Genomic DNA, 21,709 nt, shown 5'->3' with positions numbered 1-21,709 from the left:
TCTCTCAATATCGCTCCGCGCGTGAGATAGACTCGCGAAAAGAAGCCGAGAGGGAGAGAGAGAGAGATGAAGAAAAAAGAGACATAACGCGCGTAGGCCGGCTTTATCGGCCGCTTGCATTCTCGCGTGTCCAACGATCTTTTCCCTCTCACACACACACACACACACACACACACACACACGCATGTGTATTATCGCGCGACACTTTTCTCTCGCTCCGGAGAGCGTATACGCGTGGAGTGAAAAATACGAGCAGCAGTCGATCCTTTTCCCTCTTCCGCGGCAAGCTCGAGTTTTTGCCGATTTTGCATTAGCGTAAAGCCGCCGCCGCCGCCGCCGCCGCCGCCGATCGATTTCGCTCCGCCAGTCCGCGTTAAAGTCTCTCGCTCGAGTGTGTGAGAGAGGGAATAGATATATTTATACACGCGAGAAGGTGTACAGCGAGACGACGATGGAAAAAGAAGGCGCGATCTCGTTTTGCCGCTTTTCGCTCGAGATTCATTATTAATAACAATTCCTACGGGCTTCAATTTGCGCGTTGATCACACACACATACGCGCGCGCGCGCGCGCGCGCGAAAAAAACGTATACCGTATGCACACGAATTACCGGAGAGAGGTAATCAATCGGTAATTGTAAATACCGGCTCGCGCACGAGCGCGTGCTGCGGCCTGACACGAATATTATACATCTTAATAATTCGAAAGGGACGCGCGATCCTCGAAATCGGCCTCTTGCACACGAGCGGGAGACCAGAAGCTCATTTCGAGCTGCTAAATTGACTCGGATAATTACGCTCGGTTCTCCTGCGGAAGTACGCGCGTGCACGGAGCGATGAATTTCAACACTGTGCGAATATATATAAAACACTATCGGTGCGAGCGCGTAATACTACGAGGGTATAACGGTCGCGCTTCTCGGATCGAAGAAATGGAGCGAACTGTAAATCGTTCCGCCGTGACCTTGCGCTGTAATAGATCGAAAAATCCTCTTCGATATACCGATCTCCAAGCGATTCGCCGCCTGGAAACACGGAAAGCCGGTGTCATCCGAGCTGCTGCAGAAAAGCGCGAGAGCGAGTAACTTTCTCAAGAGCAACGCGCAATGAGCAACTCGTAGCGGCGATCGCGCGTGCTCCACCCGAAATCGCAGCCAATATAAGGCTGTATAAGTAGGCCAGTATACAGCGCATCCTTCGTGGAATGGCCGTCATTACACGCACAGCCAAAAAGACGAAAGGCTCGCTGCAGCGGTGGAGAGAAAAAACCCGTTCGCCTGTGAGAGAGAAGCCGGTTACGCGCAAGCGAGCGACGAAATAACAGGGTCAAGAGTCACCGTAGACGTGTACACAGAGAGCCGAGATCGGCAATAATAATAACGATCGTAGGATAATAAATACACGCTCCGCGGGGTGAAGCCCTCTCTCACTCTCCATAGGTATATATATATATATATATATATATATATATATATATATATATATATATATATATATATATATATATATATATATATATATATATATATATATATATATATATATATATATATATAGAGTATAGTGACAGATGCGCGAAAGTACGAGCGGCCTTGAAACGTATAACGCGCGAGCGAGGAATCATCCGGCGAGTCAGTGGCCTCTACCGCCTCCTCCTCTCGATGCTGCCTTGTCCGAGAGGGAGTCGACCTCGGGCGCGCCGTTCCTCCTTCTTACGCCGCTGCTGCTATTCGTGTGTGCGGATATATTCTGTAAAAGCTTTATAGGTATACACACGGCTATACGTAACGCATAGATACACGCCACCATGCGAGAGCTTCGTGCCGCGGACGATCACGATGCTGAGGATACGCGGAGGCGTCGCGATGTGTATAAGAGTATAGAGTATAAGACTGCATCGCGGGGGATGTGTGGGGGAACGGGTGAAAAAAGGACGGGGAGAGAAGAGAGAGAGAAAGAGAGAGAGAGAGAGAGAGAGAGGTCACTTTATAAATAGATGGCAGATGGGTATATTTAGCCGATAGAGCGAGCTCCTACTATATATAGTCGAGTTGGGAGCCGGTGTGTTTTCATTATGGATGGGACACTCTCTCTCTCTCTCTCTCTCTCTCTCTCTCTCTCTCTCTCTATCTTTCTCTCTCTGACGTCTTATATAGCGCCGAGAGGATTATGTCGTGTGTTATCGTCGTTTTATGTCCCTCGCTGGGCTTGTTCTTTTTTTCAACTACAAGCGCGCGCTCGCAGTTCTTCGGAATATAGGAGAGATAGAGATAACGAACTCGGGATATCTCTTTTTTTTTTTCGTCGTCGTCGTACCGAAAAGGTAATCCTCTGGAGAGCGAAGAAGTAGTCCGCGTGTCGTAATTGGAGCATCGATGATCCTCTGAAAATCTTTCCCAATCGCCCAGCGGTAGCTGAGAGGAACTACTGGCCCAGTTATCCATCAAGAGCCGCCCCCGCACTGGAATGCCATCATCGCACGCGAGCCGAGTGAAAGGTCTCAGCAACAAATCGTCCTCCGACAATAACCGAACTAGCAAGTATCGACGAGCGTAACACGAACCAACCTGCGATTCCGCCTGGCGCCGCTCTGGAACTCGCTCATGGAGTGTCTCCTGCGTTCCGCCTTGGCCCTGGCTCTCCTCCTGCCGATCGTCTGAGTCCTCTGCTCATCGTGCTGCTCCTTGCCGATCTCCAGCTCCGGCTGGAGCTTCTTCTGGACCTGTCTCTGCTCGTTGCCGGAAGCTACGATTCTGCAGGAAGCTCGCCTCTGCTCCGGCCTCCTACCGGCTGCTCTCTCCCTCGGCAGACTGCAGTAGAGATTCTGCGAGGGCGAGGACTGCTGCTTCAACTTGCCGCCATTGGAATCGCTGGACTTGCTGACGGTGAGGTGTTCCCTCAGCCAACGTCCGAAGCCACTGCTGCTGCTGCTGCTGCTGCTGCTATTGTTACCACTGCTGGTGGTGGGCTGTTCGCTGGAATTCGGTGTGCTCGCTGATCCTGGCTTAGCGCTGTTGGAAGCCTGATGACAGGCCGCGCCCTTCTCGGCCGATTTGCTCCTGGAATGAGAACGAGGAGTGAAAATAAGGCTCGGGCTTCTCGAGAGAGTTAGATATTATATATCCTTTGTGCTCGCGATCGTGGCGTCTATATATATATATATATATAGATTCATACGTGTATGCGAGCGGGATTGTCGTCTTGAGTTCTCTCCCTCTCTGCGCTGTTATATGGGTGTGTATATACTTTGAGAGCTGGATGGATGGATAGGTCGGATATTATACTACCTTATGTATAGTAGGCTACTTGTTTCGAGTGTGGGTATACGTGCGCGGGGAGTCGAGAGCGGGTCTTTTTGCCCCGCTGCTGCTGGTGCAGCGTTTCTTTCTTTCTCTTTCATTGCGGCGGAGAGCTCTGCAGGTGATGACAAGTTGCGAGCTGACTTATGGGCAGGGATTTTATAATTTTGCGAGGCTTTCTTTTTCTTGCTAATGTGGCGGGAGTTGACACCTGTATAGCTGGCTAGCTATTGCATATACAGGTGGATAGCATCTGAGCATACTTGGTTAGTTTCACAAAAAATCACAAAAAGATGCAAACTTCGTTGAGAGAAAAAGAAGATATAGAGCCGTAGTCGCCAAACAAACCAGTTTCCCACCACTCGCGGCTTTAGTTTGAACTTCCCGTCCCTCTAGTCTCTGGCTAGCGACGATAGATGGCGCATAGACACTTGAACATTTCCCTCAACACTATCTACGCACGGAGTGTATTTATATAGACATCTTTATTGACGTCGAATAAGGTGTTGTGACACCGCTCATTCTGTAACTGCCTTTGTCCTGTGAACGTGTCTTCTGTTGCCACCAGCTTGTCAACTGTATCTCCGCGCGCTGCACCGATCGCGGAGAGAATGCCCGTTATGAAATTCAATCGTTCGAAGATACAACGCGAGAAGCCCATAATTAGGCCATTTAGTCACATCTCTTTTTTCCAAACACGCGTGATATCCCTGCGTGCGTGCGTGCGCGCAGCCACAAAAATGTGACGAAAATTTTGCGGTCGCGATCGCTCTCGTGGTAGCGGCCTCGCAGCTGCCACCGAACGCCCTTCAGGAATTCTAATAATGCGAGCGCGAAGAATTTTTCCTCGCCTTTCTCGCGCGATGAACAACGAGAAGCTGCGACTGAATCCGAATCAAATCATCCAGCTCTCTGGTTGTATAGAAAATAATTAGATTTACTGTAAAGCCGAGAAGTGTATATGCTTTTTGCCCTCTTCCTCATTTACGGTAAAATCGGTGGCAAAAAAACGATGTGTATAATTCACTTATGCAACCTCGATAAGCCGCTCGTCACATTCGGCTATAATAGATCCTCTCTCGCGGCCTAATCCACAGTTTCTCCGATTCCACCGTCACGTACACACACACACAGAGCTCCGGCAAAAAATACAGACTTACCGATCGGAATTTCCGAAGAAGCCTGTATATAGATGAAATCGAATCCGCGCACCAAAACACGCGCGCCGGGGCAAAAAGAGGCGTAAACGATCCAATTTCACGAGCGATTGACGGAGAATGGAACGCGTTGAAAGAGAGAGGAGTCGCGCGCGCGATTTTAACGATTGTAGAGACTTTGAATTCCTCTCTCGGTGGAAAACGCGCGGCGTAGTCGCAAGCGCGCGGAAATCGCGAGTACAGTTAAGAAAACATTTGCCCATTCAGTCAGCGCGACGACGACGACGAGCGCCCGTTAAAATCGACGCCGCGACGAGACCACTGCTTCCTGTGTGTACCAATAATGCAATAAGCTGGAATTCCGTGGCTTGTGTTTTATAACGACTATTAAGCGATGACCGATAATGAGGTAGATCTTTTGCGCGCGCGCGCGGTTTCTTCTATCGCCGGGAGACAGTGCACATATTTTCAAGGATTTACGAGCTTGCGGGTGTAATAAGTTTGACGTTATGGAGGGTAAACAATGCCGAGTATGTATAATACTCGTCAAGGTACGGAAAGCTTTTGCACAATCGTCCTAAAGACTTTAATTGAAACGACTGCGTCATAGCGCCTCGCAATGTTTCTTGATTGTTTTTATAAACAACGAACAACAAAGGCCAACGTGATCCGACATCATTATATGCGAATTTCGTCTTTCTCCTCGACGCGATAAAGAACAAAACCATCGCCGCGTCACTCGCGTTATTAAAAACGTCCCACTCGCAAGGTTCCCCTTAATTTCACCTCCCCCTTCAAAAAAAAAAAAAAAAAAAAAAAAAAAAAAAAAAATCGAACCATCGCCCAAAGACAATCGTGCTCGCGCCAAATGTGAAAGTAGATCCCGAAGGACGCAATTTGTAGGCAGAGAGAAGAAAGGGTCACAACTCACATCGGACCCTCTCGTTCGAGGAATCGCCGACGCAGCCGACCCTCGGCCCAAAGTGGGCGTTGTGGAGTAGACTAGAGTTTCGTCATTCGCGCACAATATAATACCCCCATTTCTCCGCGCTTTGCATTCGCCTTTTTTCTCGAAATTAAGACCGTAGCATAAATCTCCCGCACACGCGTGTACGAACCCGCCTCTCTCGTAAACCTTCCTCTACTCTCCTTCGATGTAATGCACAGCAAGAGCCGTATAAGTATAGCAAAGATGCCCAGCTTTGATCAGAGTCTCTGAGAGAGAGCAAAAAGCAGACGACGACGGCGGCGGTGGAGGAAAAAGGGTCCCCGCGCTCGCTAAAGGGCCCGTCCCCCACCCGCTTCCCGGCGGGCATTTGGAGCAGCCTGACCTTGACAAGGTCAGCCTCGCTTCTGGCCACCGCCGCGTCGCGACGCCACTTGCCGCGCTCGCGGACGATCGTAGTGCGTGAGCTGGCGGTGGTGCTTTTTTCTCTCTCTCTCTCTCTCTCTCTCTCTCTCTCTCTCTCTCTCTCTCTCTCTCTTTCGCGTGTGCAAAAAGAAGCTGCAAGCGATCGCCGGCTCTCGTTATATACCATATAAAGAGAGAAGACAAGAGGCGCAACTCTCTCTCTCTCTCTCTCTCTCTCTCTCTCTCTCTCTCTCTCTCTCTCTCTCTCTCTCTCTCTCTCTTGCTCTCGGGGCGGCCGATCGTCATATATTGCCGTGTATTACGTTACTAATGTGTGTACGTAAAGCTGCGCTCGATCGCGTGGAAACCGGTTTTTCGGATACGCGGCCCGCGTGTGCTCTCGTATAACACTGGAATGCTTTTCGGCCGCGAGCTCTATAGAGCGAGAGAGAGAGAGAGAGAGAGAGAGAGAGAGAGAGAGAGAGAGAGAGAGAGAGAGAGAGGGAGGAACTGTTACTTTGGCATCTTTTTTTTTATTCTCACTTTTTCTTTCCGCTATACGTTCGCTCCCACCTTTTCCCCAACGCCGCGTGTTTTATGCCTCCATTCTTATCGGACGTACTGGAGAACGATAAGGGACGCGGTTACCGATCTGGGTGGAAATTCAGGAGGTTATAATCGAGACATCAGCTATATGAGATTTATTTATAGACTAATTTACGCACTGCGAAATCGCCCTCTCTTTCTCTCTCTATTTCGTTATCGATACGGACGTATAAATAATGCGAAGAGTATAAAATGAACTAATAATTTCCGGCGCGCGGCGCGGCGCATCGAAAGAAACGGGAACACGTACGCAGAACTTATTAAAATTAATTGGCGACTCTCGCGCGCCGCGGTATAAGCGCACTCTCTTCTCTCTCGATTCGAAACATACATATACGCGCTTGCAGGCGAGGGACATCATCCCAGAAAAGCTCGGCGGAGGAAACGGGATTCGAAAATGCGATTCTGAATTCCGATGCGCGTGTCTCTCTTGGGCTTAACTCGCAGGAATAATGATATTTAACGAACGATGAGTAGCCTCTCGGCAAACGCGTATAAATCATCGCGATAAAGGGGAGGAACTGTTCCTTTTTGTAAACACAGAGGCGGACATATGCCCGAGTATAATGTAAGGCAGAGCTGCGCAGAGATATCCTCGCGTGTATCGGAATCTCGTCGAATTACAATGATGATATCCATCAACGCGTTGCATTTTCGTTGTGTTAGAGGCCACTCAATTATCGTTAAAACTGTACTTGCCCTCTCTTTCTCTGAGCTCGCGCTCGCGGTGCAGTTGACGTCTGTCATTTATATGCGGGCACCGTTAGAATCGCGGCGCGAGCGCGGACAAAAGTCCGATATAAATTGATCAAAAAAACGAGCAGCAGCAGCAGATGGAATAAGCGCGATAGGTATCGCTTGTAATATCTCGCTGGCTCGAGAAGAGGGTATTGAAATGATGCCTTTTTTACGTCCGTCCATACGTGTATGCGTATGTGAACGCGACGATTGTGCGTATATACGATGTGCGGGCCGATTTACGGTATCGTGTTTTCGGCCCTCTCGGCGCGGTGAGGTGTCATCGCTGAGATGGCGTTACACAGTGGGGCTAATGAAATGCACTCGAGTCATCCGAGGCTGAGCTTGCACTTTGGACGCCGAATCTTATGGGTTTGTCTCTTTCTCGTGTATACAGTGTGTTATACGTGCAGCGTGTGTGGGTGGGAGTGTATACGTTACATGGAAGAGGGATGCGTCGTATGCATTATATACGTGTATGAATAAATAAGATATTCCGTGTTTACTTTCGGGAGGATATGACGAAACCCGCACACTCAGCACATTCTTATACGGGGATTTCGAATATACATATATAAACGTTACTTGGTCTCCGCTAATGACTTACTTAAAAATCGATCGCGCTCTCTCTCTCTCATTTGAAAATCTACATTTGATTCGTGTACCAGCTGTGTAAATGCGATCGACTCGCGTTTAATTACACACACGCTTTGCCGCGCGATTAATATTGCTCTCTCGAGGAGCTCACGCGCGGAGGAATTAAATTTGTTATTCTTTCTTCCAGCACGTGCATACCTCTACACATCGCGCTGTAATCAATTTTAAATCGATCGACCTCGATTTTTTACAGCCCGGAGCTTAATTAAAATTGTTCCTAATGTCGTATGCAGATTAGGCTCTGCTGGAATGCAGTCGTGTATTTAAGCAGCTCGATTCAAAAGTTAGACTAGCTATTTTGAAAATTTCCCGCGCCGCGAAAGCTCGCGCAACTCGAATGTATACAGCCCACTAACGCACAAGTCAGTCAAGCGCGCGATCTCCCCACACATACGTCTATATAGCTTGTACACAGAACCGACTCGTCATCCCCGTTAACAAAGAGTCGGCTGTCGTGTCGGCTGCTGCAGTTCCCTCCCGTCTGTCTGTCTCCGAGAGATACAGTCTGCAGCGCATTCCGAGCGATGGATCCGGACCGCGAAAATACATGCATATATCCATCAGTTATAAACTCGAGCGTCATTCTCTCTCGGCTGTGTACATACACACATGGCTATGTACGAGTGCAGTGTGCATCGGCGGAGAGCAGCGCGCGCATATAGAAAGGTAGAAGGAGCTGCCTTTCTCGATCGCTGCTGCTGCGCTGCAATGTCAGGGGTCACGGGGTAAGGTTTTGTAGTTTAACGGTACATTGTCCGTCCGTTCCGCGGCTCACGCCACTATGCTGTATACATAGATAGACACGTATAGGTATGTGTATATATAGAGGGAAGGCGGACGAGCGAGGAATATCCTAGCACGTGAGCTAGGCACGAGACCTCGTTACGTCACACGATCTCCCGCGCGCTAATGATCCGAACAAGGCGCCGGATATCTGCCTCGACGATCTGACTTTGTCTTTCTCTCTCCTCTTGCCGTATATACGTGTGTGAGAAAGTGCATGATCCTCCTCTGCCTCGCCTCATATAGTGCATTAGAATCGAGTGTATACGGCTGTCTCGTCTCCGTCGCGTTTGCTCTTGTATACTCGTCAGTCGTCATTTTTATCGCCTCGCGAAATGGGCTCCGAGCGTTTGACACTTTATGCGCGTTATTAGGGGCGAGACTGGAGAGAGGCGCCATGAGGCTGCAGTGTCACGATTTTTCGATCCGGGGGGGGGGGGGGCGGGTATACAACCGGACGATTTTTTCAAATGTGCGAGCGAGCTATGGAAGGTCATTATCGCCCTGGAGAACAATTAAGGAGGGGATCAACGTTGATCAAATTTTAAAAATCACTCACCACGATTAATGCACGCCGAGATCGAAGAATCCAATTAGCATCGCGAACTCACTCCGCAACTCCGCAACGAACCGCCGAACAAAGCCCCCATAGCCGCGTCTCTCTACATATATATATAACTGTTTACGTCCCTTATCGCGGATTCGCGCACTTGAAATCTCGCATTTTTACCGTTATCACTGCACAACCGAGCGAGTTCACGGGGTCAATCGCTCTCCTTTTGCATACACACACCGCGTGCTCTAGGCGGAGAGTCACATTTTTCGGTGACTTTGTTTGGGGGCTCTTAGGCCGCCAGTCGATTGTTTGACGCTCTCTCGGCTTCGGTATAGGTTATGTATAGTAACTAGGTCGGCTTCGCCGCGGTCACGAGATTCGTGTAAGAAATTAGATTACAATGCAATTCTTTAGCCGACGAGACGCAGTTTTATCCGGCGACGATTTTTCATCGCTGTTGTTGTTGGCGGACTTGTTAGGGCTCGGTTATACCCTTTTTGCCGATAGCGTATTTATGAAGGGGCTCTTGATTTACGATTTCACGAGGCAATTATTTTCCCCGAGAGAGAGAGAGAGAGAGAGAGAGAGAGAGAGAGAGAGAGAGAGAGAGAGAGAGAGAGGATGTTGTTGTTGCTGTGTGACCCTTTTACACATCGGGATCGTTGCCCACGACACCTATCCGGACTGTTTCAAAATACACGGCACACGCAAACGCGCATATATAATAGCGACACGATAGCCGGTAATACTCGTATAACTTATGTAACTTTCTACGTAATTTTTCTGAAAGGAAAAGCGCTCCTATAAAAAGGCTACCATATACACAAGCGATCGGATTAATAATAAAAGCGCAATGCATACAAACGGAAAATAAAGGCTGGCGCAACACAACGCGCGTGACAGCTCTCTCTCTCTCTCTCTCTCTCTCTCTCTCTCTCTCTCTCTCTCTCTCTCTCTCTCTCCCTCTCCCTCTCTCTCTCTCTGAGAGCGCGATAATACTCGGCCGCGGCGACAAAGAAAACTCGAAATTTACAGACATAATCCTCTCTCGCACGTATACATCCACTTCACGTACGTACGTGTGTAATACACAAGGCGTAAACGTGAGGTCTGTGTGTGTGTGTGTGTAACGCGTTAACAATAAAGGGAGACGCTTAATATATGCAATATCGTGAAACGAGCGACCAATTCTTCCGTTGTATGGAACAAACGCACTAATTCAGCGTCGAGCTTGGACGAAAAATCGTGTCAGCGGTGTCTCATCCAATACTCCAGCGACTGATGTGCTGTGTGCCATTACCGCGAAAAGATAGGCATAGCCGAGACCTCGTCTGTCCTTGCTCTCCTGCTCTTTCTCTCTATCTCGGCCGCATCTTTTTCCATCGCAGCCGCGGGCTCGGTCCCCTTTGTAACGTCATTATTTCTCTCGCGCTCTGAGACTATGCATAGCTATAGCAGGAAGAGTTTTATAACCGCGTGGCGTTATTGCGCGCCGTGCGACTTTTGACTTTTTAAGGCGAAAAAGCCGAGGGCGTAAGTGGCCGCGAGAGTCGTCGTTGTGTATGTAGAGTATATATACACGTGTGTGTCGGGGGGCAAGTGTCGAGGAAAGGATTTATTTGTAATTAAGGAGCGTGTTGACATTTAGCTGCGCTTTCGGGCTTGTAATTATTGTGCGGCGTGCGCGGAGTTTAAGCCGCGAGAGGCGGTTGAGCTGCAGCGCTCATTGTTTCTTATACGTAACCCTGTGTGTGTGTGTGTGTGTGTGTGTGTGTGTGTGTGTGTGTGTGTGTGTGTGTGTGTGTGTGTGTGATTTTTTCCGTGGTGTAATGAGATAGTAGCTGCTGATAGGTGTATGGTGAAACTCGTGCGTTGACGAGATGACTTTGCGGCTGTGGCGCGCGTGTGTGTTATTATTCGTAAAAGCGATATGGGGTTGAGATTAAAAATATCTGTGCGTGGAAAAGGAAGGGCGTGAAAATGACTTGGACAAGTTCGGCTAAAGTCGTTAGCATTTGGCACGTCAATTTTGTTTTTTATGTCTTGAAATCTATGTTTGTGCAAAAGCATGTCCATATTTATCACGTTATGCATTTATTGTCCTTAATGTCTCGTCAAGTAGAAATTTTTAGTGAAAAATAATATAAAGAAAATCTGCCCAACGAAAGTTTTTTTTTGTTTTGTACCAACAATTTATTGACCGAATTTGTAAAATTGCACGAGATCCGATGCTTGAAATTCTACAATACATAAATATAAATCGAACATTTTACGCGCAAGTACCTTGAAACCAAAATCTGGAGCATCGAACGCATAGGTCGTTTTTGTCGCAGCAGTGGGCGTCGTTACGTAACCCCGACGTTTTCTTTTATATATTACATCCTTATACGTTTTCAAGCGAATTTCGTATGCACAAGGCATGTGGATAATTTCGCCTCAAAGTTTGCGTTTACGTAAATCTTGTGGGAACGCTAAATCTCCCTAAAATTATGCGCCTTGATTGTCGGCTTTTACCGCGCGCGAATGTCCTTTTTGTTCAAAGAGATTATATCTTCCTTATCTCTCGGAATCGAACGCGGAGTCGTTGCAAGTATTAAATAAGTTCGGTAAATCACCGCATTTGTCCGATTCGTAACAATACGTTCAGCTATCCGTAATTTTACAACTATTATACATATATCGTACACAATCACAGTAATTTTCGCGCTTTATGCATAATAAATAATTTCTAAAGATAACAATTTACCAGCTCCTATAGCATGAATCTGAATTTCATAAGCCATATTATTATAACCGGCTAAAAGATCAACAAATCACACGCCAGCTGCACTTCCTGCGCATTACAATACGTATACCATACATCCATGGATTATTTATCTCGCGAGCCTCTCGCGCAGTGTCGTGTGACTTTTCAGTTTCTCTCTCTCTCTCTCTCTCTCTCTCTCTCTCTCTCTCTCTCTCTCTCTCTCTCCAGTGTGTACACGTATGTACAACGTTAGACACACAGAGGCGCAGAAAAGTCAAAGAGGCTTTCGTTTTCGCATGCGCGAGCGTGCTGCTCACACATACACGTGGGTGTGAGCATGTCTCCCTTTTCTTTGTTTTCGTAAAGTGGGTGGCGTTGCGGTTGCATCATTCGCTTACCTCTTTGAAGGCTCGACGATAAATTCGAACTGAACTTACAAAAAGGAAGAATGTTTGCATCTCGCAGGAAAACGATGTGCTTGAACGATCGGGTTATTATTTTGGAAGATTGCAGAGTATAATCGAAAAAAGATCCTTTTTCGCATTACGTAAGACGGCCGCGAAAGTAGCATATTCGTCGCATGTGCGTTTAACGATATCGTACACGGATCCCGCGTGATTATAAATCTCAAAAGCGTAACTACCAGATCAACATCCCTCTCTCTCTCTCTCTCTCTCTCTCTCTCTCTCTCTCTCTCTCTCTCTCTCGGCAAAACGCAAATTACCCAGCTTTTATTTAACCGTTACACACCCGAGATAATAATCGAGCTTATAACACGCGACGCATCGATCTCTCGCGGGAGCGAATCAATTTTTAAACGTTTCCAAAATCGCAAGGAATCGATCACCTCGCACAGAAATACCTGTAATCACGGCTGATTCGTTCCTACGCACATGCCGTGTACATCGCGGCGAGACCAACAGAAAACACACGTGTACACACACACACACACACACACACACACAGAGTCTGCTGCTGCAGATATCTCGGTAGTTGAAATTACGCGTGAAACAACGTGCAACGGATTTCGAGGCTTTCATAAAAGGAAATGCAATTACGCGCTCGCGCGAGGACAATAAGAATTTTCGCACGTACGCTGCAGCGGCAGCTAGATTATACTCGCACATTGCAGACAATATAATGTCTCTCACGACAACGAACGGACGGCGGACACAATCCTTTCCGCGTAAATTACCCACGTATCGATGTAATGCGCGCAAAACAATCATCCGCTCGCTCTCCCTCGTCGATCGCTATTAAATAATATCTTGCGCAAGCTTTTTTCTCTTCTTTCTCTCTTCCTATACAGCTTCCCCCCTATATACCTCGTACTGTACGTTATATTCTTCTTTTTTTATGTAACGCGCGTGTATTAACTGTTGGAAGACAAGACGCTCGCGGAGAGAGAAAAACCAGAACAAAGAAGCTCGTCGCGCGCGCGTCATTCTCTCTCTCTCTCTCTCTCTCTCGGCAGCGGCGGCGAGTCAGCCATAAATCGCTGCCTGTCACTGACCATTTATTGTCTATTGTCGCTCAAGCATAAAGATATACGAGCCAAAAATCGTCGACGCTTTTGCCCCCAAGGCTATCTGCAGGCGCGCGCGCGCGCGCGAGTGCCATATTATATTCGGCGTCGATTACTGCGTTGTTCCTCCGCGGCCTATCGCCGAGGGAGGGTGTATTCTCCCGCGATGATTTTTAAACCTTGAGCCGGCTGTATCCGAAAGGGTTTTACGAGCGGATCGTGTATTAACTTTGTCGTTGCGGTGTGTGGTTTAGGAATTTCAAAGCGTTATTTTTATTTTACATTCATTTTTTAGTACGTATGTAATGTAATTTTTAATTGGGTGTCGCTGATTGAATAAACCTTTGCTTGAAAGACACTGTTAAAGATATGTTATAATACATAAATGAATATATATATATATATATATATATATATATATATATGGGGAGTTGGGCCGCAGATTAAGATGAAGGAAACAAGAAAGTAAATCTGTATCCGCGGTGTACTCATCTCTAGGTACTAGAGAGTTGGGCAGCTATACACAGGGGCTTTGAAAACAACGATACTCTTCCCCAAATCTATTTTTCCACCGCAATGTACGAACTTTAATTGATTTTATAGAAAAAGTACCCTTTTCTCACAACAAGGCCATTTCGGCCATTTGATCGCAGTAGCGGAGCATAAATCTTAAATCCAAAACCTATATACACTGCCGAGCAGAGAAGCCAACGCGAAATCCAAATAAAAGTAAAATAACGACGAGGCTCATTTATTTACCCTCGCAGCTCTCAGCACCAACAAGGCGCCAAGAAAATTTTTCCAACGGCGCTATCTCCAGCGAAAAATCGATATATAAGCGCCTTTTTCGCGCTCTGAGCAGCTCCTCTCCGCGCGCAGCGCTCGGCTTTATAGCATCGTGACGCGATAAAGAGGCCTCTCTCTCTCTCTCTCTCTCTCTCTCTCTCTCTCTCTCTCTCTCTCTCTCGAAGCCGAGCAAAAAGGAATAGACGAAATAGATGTTTGTCTCGGGGAAAAAGGATGAGGAAGGCCCCGAAGCTGCTGCTGCTGCACAAACACCTGGAAGAAAGAAAGATCGGAAATTCAAGCCGCGCAGCTTCGGGTCCGAAGCGAAGCTAACGCGCTCGTTGACCTCTGACGGCTTCTTCTCTGCACCCGCGAGCCTATATACATATATACAGCTTCAATACTGCCGTCACGAAAATCCTTCACCTTTATACATTCTCGCTCTCTCTCTCTCTGCTCTTTCGCTTTGCTTCGCTTGCTTTCCTCTTGTTCTAAAGACCCCTGGGCTATGTGCGTTGCGAAGCACAGCTATACACTCTCTGCGCAGTTTGTTTTGTGGGAATTATTTCATGGGAAGAGACGCGTAACGGCCGCGGGACACGGATTTTCCATAACTAATTGAAATACGAGTTTGCTGGAATTTTTCCATTTGGAATACGGTAGGGATCGGCTCGCGAAAAGCATTTCCAGTTGCGTTGAGTTTATCGTCGGAGGTACAATCGAACATCGAGCAATTACTCGTATCGGCAAGGTCGGGCCAGATAGGGACATGTGTGTTGTTCGCGAAAGAGCTGCAAAAGCCGCTCATTGCTTTCGAGTTCAACGCTGCAAGATGATGTCCAAAGTGAAAATCGCCCTGACTGTGTTGTCGTTCGCGAAGCTGGTGTTTGGCGTAAGCCGAGTGAATTCGAGGGAGGTGCTTTCGTCCCTGCAAATATTGACGACCGCTGTGTTTCAGGAGGTGCACTACCAGAGCCGGATCATGAACCAGAGGGTGGTGCATTACGAGAACGACTACATCGACTTCGGGGTCAGGTACTTTGGCGACGAGGGAATCCCCTACTTGATACTCAAAGACGAGATCACAGCCTACAACGACCTGGACGTGAGTCGCTTATCCCTTGAATTATAGCTAAGAAAAAAATGTTTATACTCTCGAATCTTCGACACACAGATCCTGCTCTACGCCCGAATCTACGACCACGCGCCGAACTACCTCGTGAAAGCTCCCCTCAGTCTCTGCAAGCTGCTCCACGACGAGAGCGTCTACGAGGACCATCCGCTGACCAAACAGTTCAACGTAGCCCAGATCTTCAACTTTGCCGGGCGAAGCTGCCCCATCGACTCGGTAGGCAACCCGAATCCGCAAAACCCCATACCGGTCTCTTACCGATCGTTTCTCGCCTCTCCGCAGCCGATCGTGCGTCTCTCGCCTTACATATTCCCGGCGAACTTCAGCCTCGAGCAGGACATCGGCTGCGGCTACATGAACGTCGAGGCGAAGCTGCTGAAGTGCGACGACGGCACCGACGCCAACGGCGAGAGCCACGAGCGCAACTGCGAGACCCTCGTGAAAATCGTCACCCTCGCATTTCTCATGAACGACGCCTGCAGCACCGATAAGTCCTTCATCGAGATGATATCCGATGGTCTGACCGACGGGCCGATCGTTCTGACTCCCGATTTCCCGGCGCCCGGCCAGATCAACGAGGCTTGGATGCAGAATAATAATGTAGATCCACACGGTTCTCAGCATTGATTTAATGTTTTTCTTTGAATTTCCGACTCGCTTAAAAATTTATCGATGGAGTTGACGAGAAATTTACTCTTATATAGAATCTTTTCGTGACGTAAGTTTGGAATTAATCGTCTATCCTTCGCTTTAAAGGTTTTGCAGTGAGCCCGAACAGATCCGGGGAACTCTGAGGGAAAAACTGACGCGGACGAGGGAGGCGGAAAAAGTTGGGACGTCTTATCTCGATTGTCGATGCAGTGCCTCAATAAAAGTCCTTCATAGAATTACATAAACTCGTCGCTTTATTCGGCTTTCTCGCGATATCGCGCTCGAGAAAAAAGAAACGCTCTATCGTCTCCTAATTAGATCGTAAACAAAGCAACAAATATATATATATATATATATATATATATATAGAGAGAGAGAGAGAGAGAGAGAGAGAGAGAGAGAGAAAGAGACGCCGAAAAGTGAAATTCCCGCTGCACGAAGCGTGAAAATACAGCTATACCGAAGAAACGTCTATTACGTTAACTCCGAATTGTACATTTTACAATAATTGAGTAAGCTGCACGGCGTCGACTTAACAGCCATATTAATACAGCGAATGTAAAAAGGTTACACGAGCACAATGAAAAACTCTTGGCTGCGGATAAATTTCACGATAAACGGCCGCGCGCGAGCACACGATCCCCTTTTAATTGCGATAATTTACACGCGATCGGCGAAAAAAAGGCTTACGTAAACAAGAAGCGCAGCGTGTATACACAGTATAATATGAAAAAGAAAGAAGAGAGAGGGAGAAAAGAATAGCCGAGCGCATCCCCTTTGTTCGCTCCTTATCTCGTTCTGTCCGTTTGTAAGGACTAGAGAGAGAGAGAGAGAGAGAGAGAGAGAGAGAGAGAGAGAGAGAGAGAGAGAGAGGAGCTATTCATTAATCGAACAACACGGAAGTGCTCCCCCAACGAGCTACACGGGCCGACGACTCGTGTGTCTTCTCTCTCTCTCTCTCTCTCTCTCTCTCTCTCTCTCTCTCTCTCTCTCGGAAAACCGGTGGGAGAGTCTAGCAGCTACTATACCTACGTGTGGCTGAATCGTCCTCGTCGTCCTCGATATCTCTCTTTTGTATAAATTCTCATATCGTCACATATTGACCATTGAGGGGGTATCGAAAGTGGGACTGTCATACAGCGCAGATCGTCGTTTGAAAGTTGTCGCGCGTGGACCGATGCATCGGTATTACACATGGAATACGAGAGCTGCGCGAGATTAAGGCCAGAATTGCTGACCGAGTCGGCTGACATATTTCGGCGCGTTAACCTTTTCCATTTCGAGGGACCCCCTATACTCCATTACAGAAACTCGTTTAGCTGGAAAGCTGGCGTTTACACGATGTCAGCTGTTCGATTGTAATGCAGACACACGTTACACCGAGGACGAACAAAAGAAGAAAACGATCGTGCGCGCGGTTCATCAATTCGAGCATACAGTGTATTATAAGCGGAAACATGTATGTACACACGCGTCCTTCGGAGAATAAGATTCAAGCGGTATTAACTGCGTTTTTCCGAGCGAGAAAAATTTCGCTCGCGCGCGCGCTCTAGGAAGAAACAAAAAAGGAAGAAGAAGAAGAAGAAGAAGCAACGAGATCACGTACAGTCGCTTGCGCTGCATATATATTCTCTTCAGGGAATAGCACTGCTCGCGAGCGTTTACTTTAATTGGCCGAGTATGGCGCGTCTAATTATATGATAATATCGGGGATATAACGCGAGCGTAATTATTTTCTCTCTCTTTCTTTCTGTGCGCGGCTACCGCTTCTGCGCACTCGCTGCTGCTGCTCTTCGTAAAGCGGCTCTAAATTTGCTAAAATGGAACTGAAATTAACGTGCCTGATGGACAGCTGGGAGATAATGCTCGCGATTCTTCCGAGAAAAACTTATCCGCTCTAGCGCATCCGTTTACGCAGAGCTACGATGTGATTTCGCGACGTTTATAGCTCAGTCTCAAGTTTGAAACGTATTTATATTCCCAACGGATAGTTTATAGGAGAGGATAGACGAGCGAGCGAACTGTGTGTTATCGTAACAACAAAGTTATTTATAATTAGCGATCGCTCAAAAGCGTCAGCGCATGACTTTTTGCCCGCAATGTTTGGCCAACACGACGCGCCCGGCTCCTAATAGTGGATAACGTGGAAATGTAAATATAAACGAGTATATAAGGCTTGCTCTCGAAGCAGGAAGTTCAAGAACACGCGAGCGGCGATTGCAAGGCTTGAAAACCGCATCGAGTGTGTATCCGTCATTTTAACCGATTTTAACGAAATAAATCTCGAATATAACGACGGGTTACGTCAGCGTATTACAATGTTCGTGTCCTTGAATAGCGCTTACGCCTATTATTGGACTAATTGCTAAAATTCAAACTCTAATAGCCATAGCCGAGAGATTCCCATATAGCAGAGTTTTTACTTTCTCCCTAACGGTGTCCCGAGAGAGGATCGCCGTCGCCGATTGAATACATCAAGATAGATCGGTATATAACGACGCGGGTGAAAAATGGGACACCTGTCACTCGAAGAAAAGCCTTTCGTCGTTTAGCATGTTTTTCTGAAACGAGAATTACTCTGCCGCTATTGCACTTGGGAACCGATAGCCTATGCTCGCCTAGCGTAAAGCGCTGCTGCAGTATACTCGAAATCGGTAATGTGGCTGGTAACACCGCAAAACTACGCGACGCTGAATATCAGCCCCTTCTCCCCCATAAACGGTTAGATACACGCGATATCGAGCTATACATATAATTACTCAACGGTGAGCCGCGCGAGTAATAAAGCCCCCGAAAAGGTCTCAATTAATGTCCCCGAAATAAAAATCGCGCAAAATCGCGGTAAAAGAACCGCTCCGCTCGCGTGAACGGGATATTCGCGTTCGGCAAAGCGCATAATAATATAATACGTAATCCAAGCCATCTCTCTTCCTTAAAAAAAGCGGGAGAAGCCGCGCAGTAGCCATTAGCGGTAATGAAAAAAATTCCCTTACCGAATATCGGCGATTCTCACACTGCAGCGAGGACGATCCATTAAGCGAATGAAATAAATCCCCCCCAGCCGGTAAGAGCTTACGGGACACGCGAACATCCCGATAATAAGGATAAAGAAGAAGAAGGAAGAAACGCCGGTGCAGCGTCTGCAGCGAAATCCCGACTTACCGGTTATTAGCGGCGATTCGGCGGACGCTCGCCCGCGTCCTTATGAAGCGCAGGGCTTGGTTGAAGCTCCGCTCCTGCTGCGGCTGGTCTCCGCGCATTGAAAACCACTGCAGCTTGCCGGCTCTGCTCTCGTCCATTTCTTCGCGTCGCCTTTTACGGAGCACGAGATTCGACGAAGGGACGCCAGCGGATCATTCTCTCCCGCGCGGCGACGCTGAGCCTCCGCGAAGAGTCCGAAGGAAGGGGTTTAGAGTTCACTGTAATTTCACTAAGACAAAAAAAAAAAAAAAAAAAAAAAAAATAGCCGTCCGAACGCACACAGCACTCGATCCGCGATTATGCAGATTCAGGCCCGCTCGAGATCGGTATTGCGCAACGAGCGACCGGTACGACACTCGTCATCTCTCCTCCCTGTCGACGCTGCTGCGCTCGCGGCTCGACGACTAATGAGCGAGCCTCGGAAACGGTATCGCGAGCCGGCTGCACATTTTCCGCTCCTAAAGCGATCGGTATACTCTCCTCCTCGTGCGGTCGATCGATCGATTCACTCTCGTTAGCCGGGGCTCCAGCAGCTTTCTCCGGAGCGCATCTCTCGCGCCTCTCCGGGGACGATCGAGGCGAAGCTGTATAAATTGCGAGCCTCTCGTCTTTTACGAGCTGCTCGCTCGCATTGTTCCTTCGCGATGGCGGCAGGTGTAGAACGCGGATCGGCGACACTCGCGATCGAGAGTAGGAGGAGGCGATGTCGTTTGATCGAATAGAGAGACGACTTTGAGAGAGATAGAGAGAGAGAGAGAGAGAGAGAGAGAGAGAGAGAATTGATGACGAGCTGGAGGCGAGCGGGTATAGGTTGGATCCGCGCGGCGTACCGCTCGGGACTGCTCGCGCTCGACTTAGCCTTGGCGCTGGGCCTCTTTCCTTTCCTCCTCATCCTTCCTTCCCCCTGTAGACTCCTCGACCGGCTGCGCCTCTGTGTGTGTGTGTGTGTGTGCGTGTGTGTGACTATACGTGCGCAGCACACGTATACACTGCACAGCCAGGGTCCTGTCCTCTCCGCGTCCTTTTCTCTAGACCCTTATGCTCTCCTCCTACTCCTCCTCCTCCTCCTCCTCCTCTTTCTCCTTCGCTCTCGCTTATCTTACATCCTTACACGCTTCGCTTCTCTCCCTCGAGCTGCCGCTGCTTCGTATATAGTATACGAACGCGCGAGTATAATGTGGTCTGTATAGTGTATATAGTCGAGCGAGTCTGCACTAGTGCGCTGTGTATGCCGGGAGTAGCTTTATTCAGTGCGCTCTTGGTACGTGTATCATAATGACGGTGCTATGCAAGAGTAGTGGTGCGCGTAAGAGTTTGGAGCGAATAACGTTAGGAGTATTTTGGTATATTGGCATATCGAGCGGGCTGTGCAGATTGGTCGCGAATCTGGCTTATCCCTTTTTTTATTCTTCTCAATCAAAGTCTCATACCATTGAAAATTTTCACCGAAAACCATTATAAGTCCAATTTAAATCAAACCACGACACTCTGTATGCAATACAAACATCAAAGCAGTTTTGCACCGAACTCCAATCCACATCTCGATTCGAGTCTCTATATACAAAGAATTTGCTACGAGCCTTGCCGTACTTGGTCTGCTCGTGCTACTTTATATGTGCAATATAGTTAACAATATTAAACAAACCCCCGCATCGCTCAGCCTCAGAATTCTCATGCAGAATTCACCAGCAACTCCGCGAGCGCGCTCAGGATCTGTCGCGCGAAATCTCATGCGCGCTCGCGAGCTACTCGCGTATACGCTATCGCAACCGCTTCTTCCCTTCTCTACATCAACTTTCCGCCTCTGGACTTTCTCTCTTTGTCCTTCTCTCTCTCTCCCTCACTATATATACCATTCATTCGTCCCTCCTCCTCTATGTGTGCGCCGCGCAAGAGCTTTCAGCCTCTCTGTACTTCCCTCGGATGGTTTCCTGTGTGCCTCCGAGGCACCGCTGCTTCTTTTTTCCTCTCTCTCTCTCTCTCTCTCCTTCTCTCTTGGCCTTCGCGGGACGTAGGGCCCGGTGCGCCCCCGCTACCTTTTACTCGATCAATTATCTTTTCTTATTCCCAGCTCTGCACAGGCCCTCTCTCTCTCTCTCTCTCTCTCTCTTTCTGTCTAATGTATCGCGCGTTTAGAGCCGCGCTATTTTGCACAAAGGATAGAATGGACGCGGCGCTTTTTCGCGTGCTCTCGCTCTCTGCGGTGCAAGCGCATAAGTATATCGGCGAGGTTTTCGAGAGCGCGCGAATTAAGAGAGTTACTTAAGCGCCGCTTTAGTGCCGGCTGTTTGCTTCGCGGCTCTCTCTGTATAATACGGCCTAGGGGGTTGTTTAGGAGTGAGGTCGTCGGTTTTGGAAAGGAGGAGGAGGTTTTAATTTGTTAATTGAATTTCTCCCGAGGTGTTTATGGGACTGAGAAGGCAGTTCGTTGGGAGAAACAATTTCGGATTGTTATTTTTCTTTCTCGCGTACTGAAATTGTTTCTTTTACTGCTCGTCGCCATAATTACACAGCGAAACGTGA

The 21,709-nt window shown here is 48.1% G+C and overlaps 1 protein-coding gene and 1 long non-coding RNA gene across 3 annotated transcripts; one reads left to right on the top strand and one right to left on the bottom strand.

Moving 5' to 3' along the window:
- Positions 1–2,571: 2,571 nt before the first annotated feature.
- On the bottom strand, positions 2,572–9,584 carry LOC116415791. The gene is made up of 3 exons (XR_004226357.1): positions 9,320–9,584; positions 9,149–9,251; positions 2,572–3,057 (listed from the first exon to the last, which is right to left on the bottom strand). It is a non-coding gene; the product is annotated as an uncharacterized LOC116415791 (long non-coding RNA).
- A 5,312-nt stretch (positions 9,585–14,896) lies between these two features.
- On the top strand, positions 14,897–16,230 carry LOC100677863. 2 transcript variants are annotated; one of them, XM_003426814.5, is made up of 5 exons: positions 14,897–15,094; positions 15,161–15,307; positions 15,377–15,550; positions 15,617–15,947; positions 16,091–16,230. In XM_003426814.5, exons 1-5 carry the CDS (start codon positions 14,972–14,974, stop codon positions 16,126–16,128), a joined length of 813 nt encoding a protein of 270 aa, XP_003426862.3. In that variant the 5' UTR covers positions 14,897–14,971; the 3' UTR covers positions 16,129–16,230. The 2 variants fall into 2 exon arrangements, with proteins under 2 accessions (XP_003426862.3, XP_008208253.2); XM_008210031.4 differs by having other exon boundaries at positions 15,617–15,934; positions 16,091–16,226.
- Positions 16,231–21,709: the final 5,479 nt, after the last annotated feature.

Source organism: Nasonia vitripennis, chromosome 1 (genome assembly GCF_009193385.2).
Source record: "Nasonia vitripennis strain AsymCx chromosome 1, Nvit_psr_1.1, whole genome shotgun sequence".
NCBI lineage: Eukaryota > Metazoa > Arthropoda > Insecta > Hymenoptera > Pteromalidae > Nasonia > Nasonia vitripennis.
This window is presented reverse-complemented; position numbering and strand designations above follow the sequence as displayed.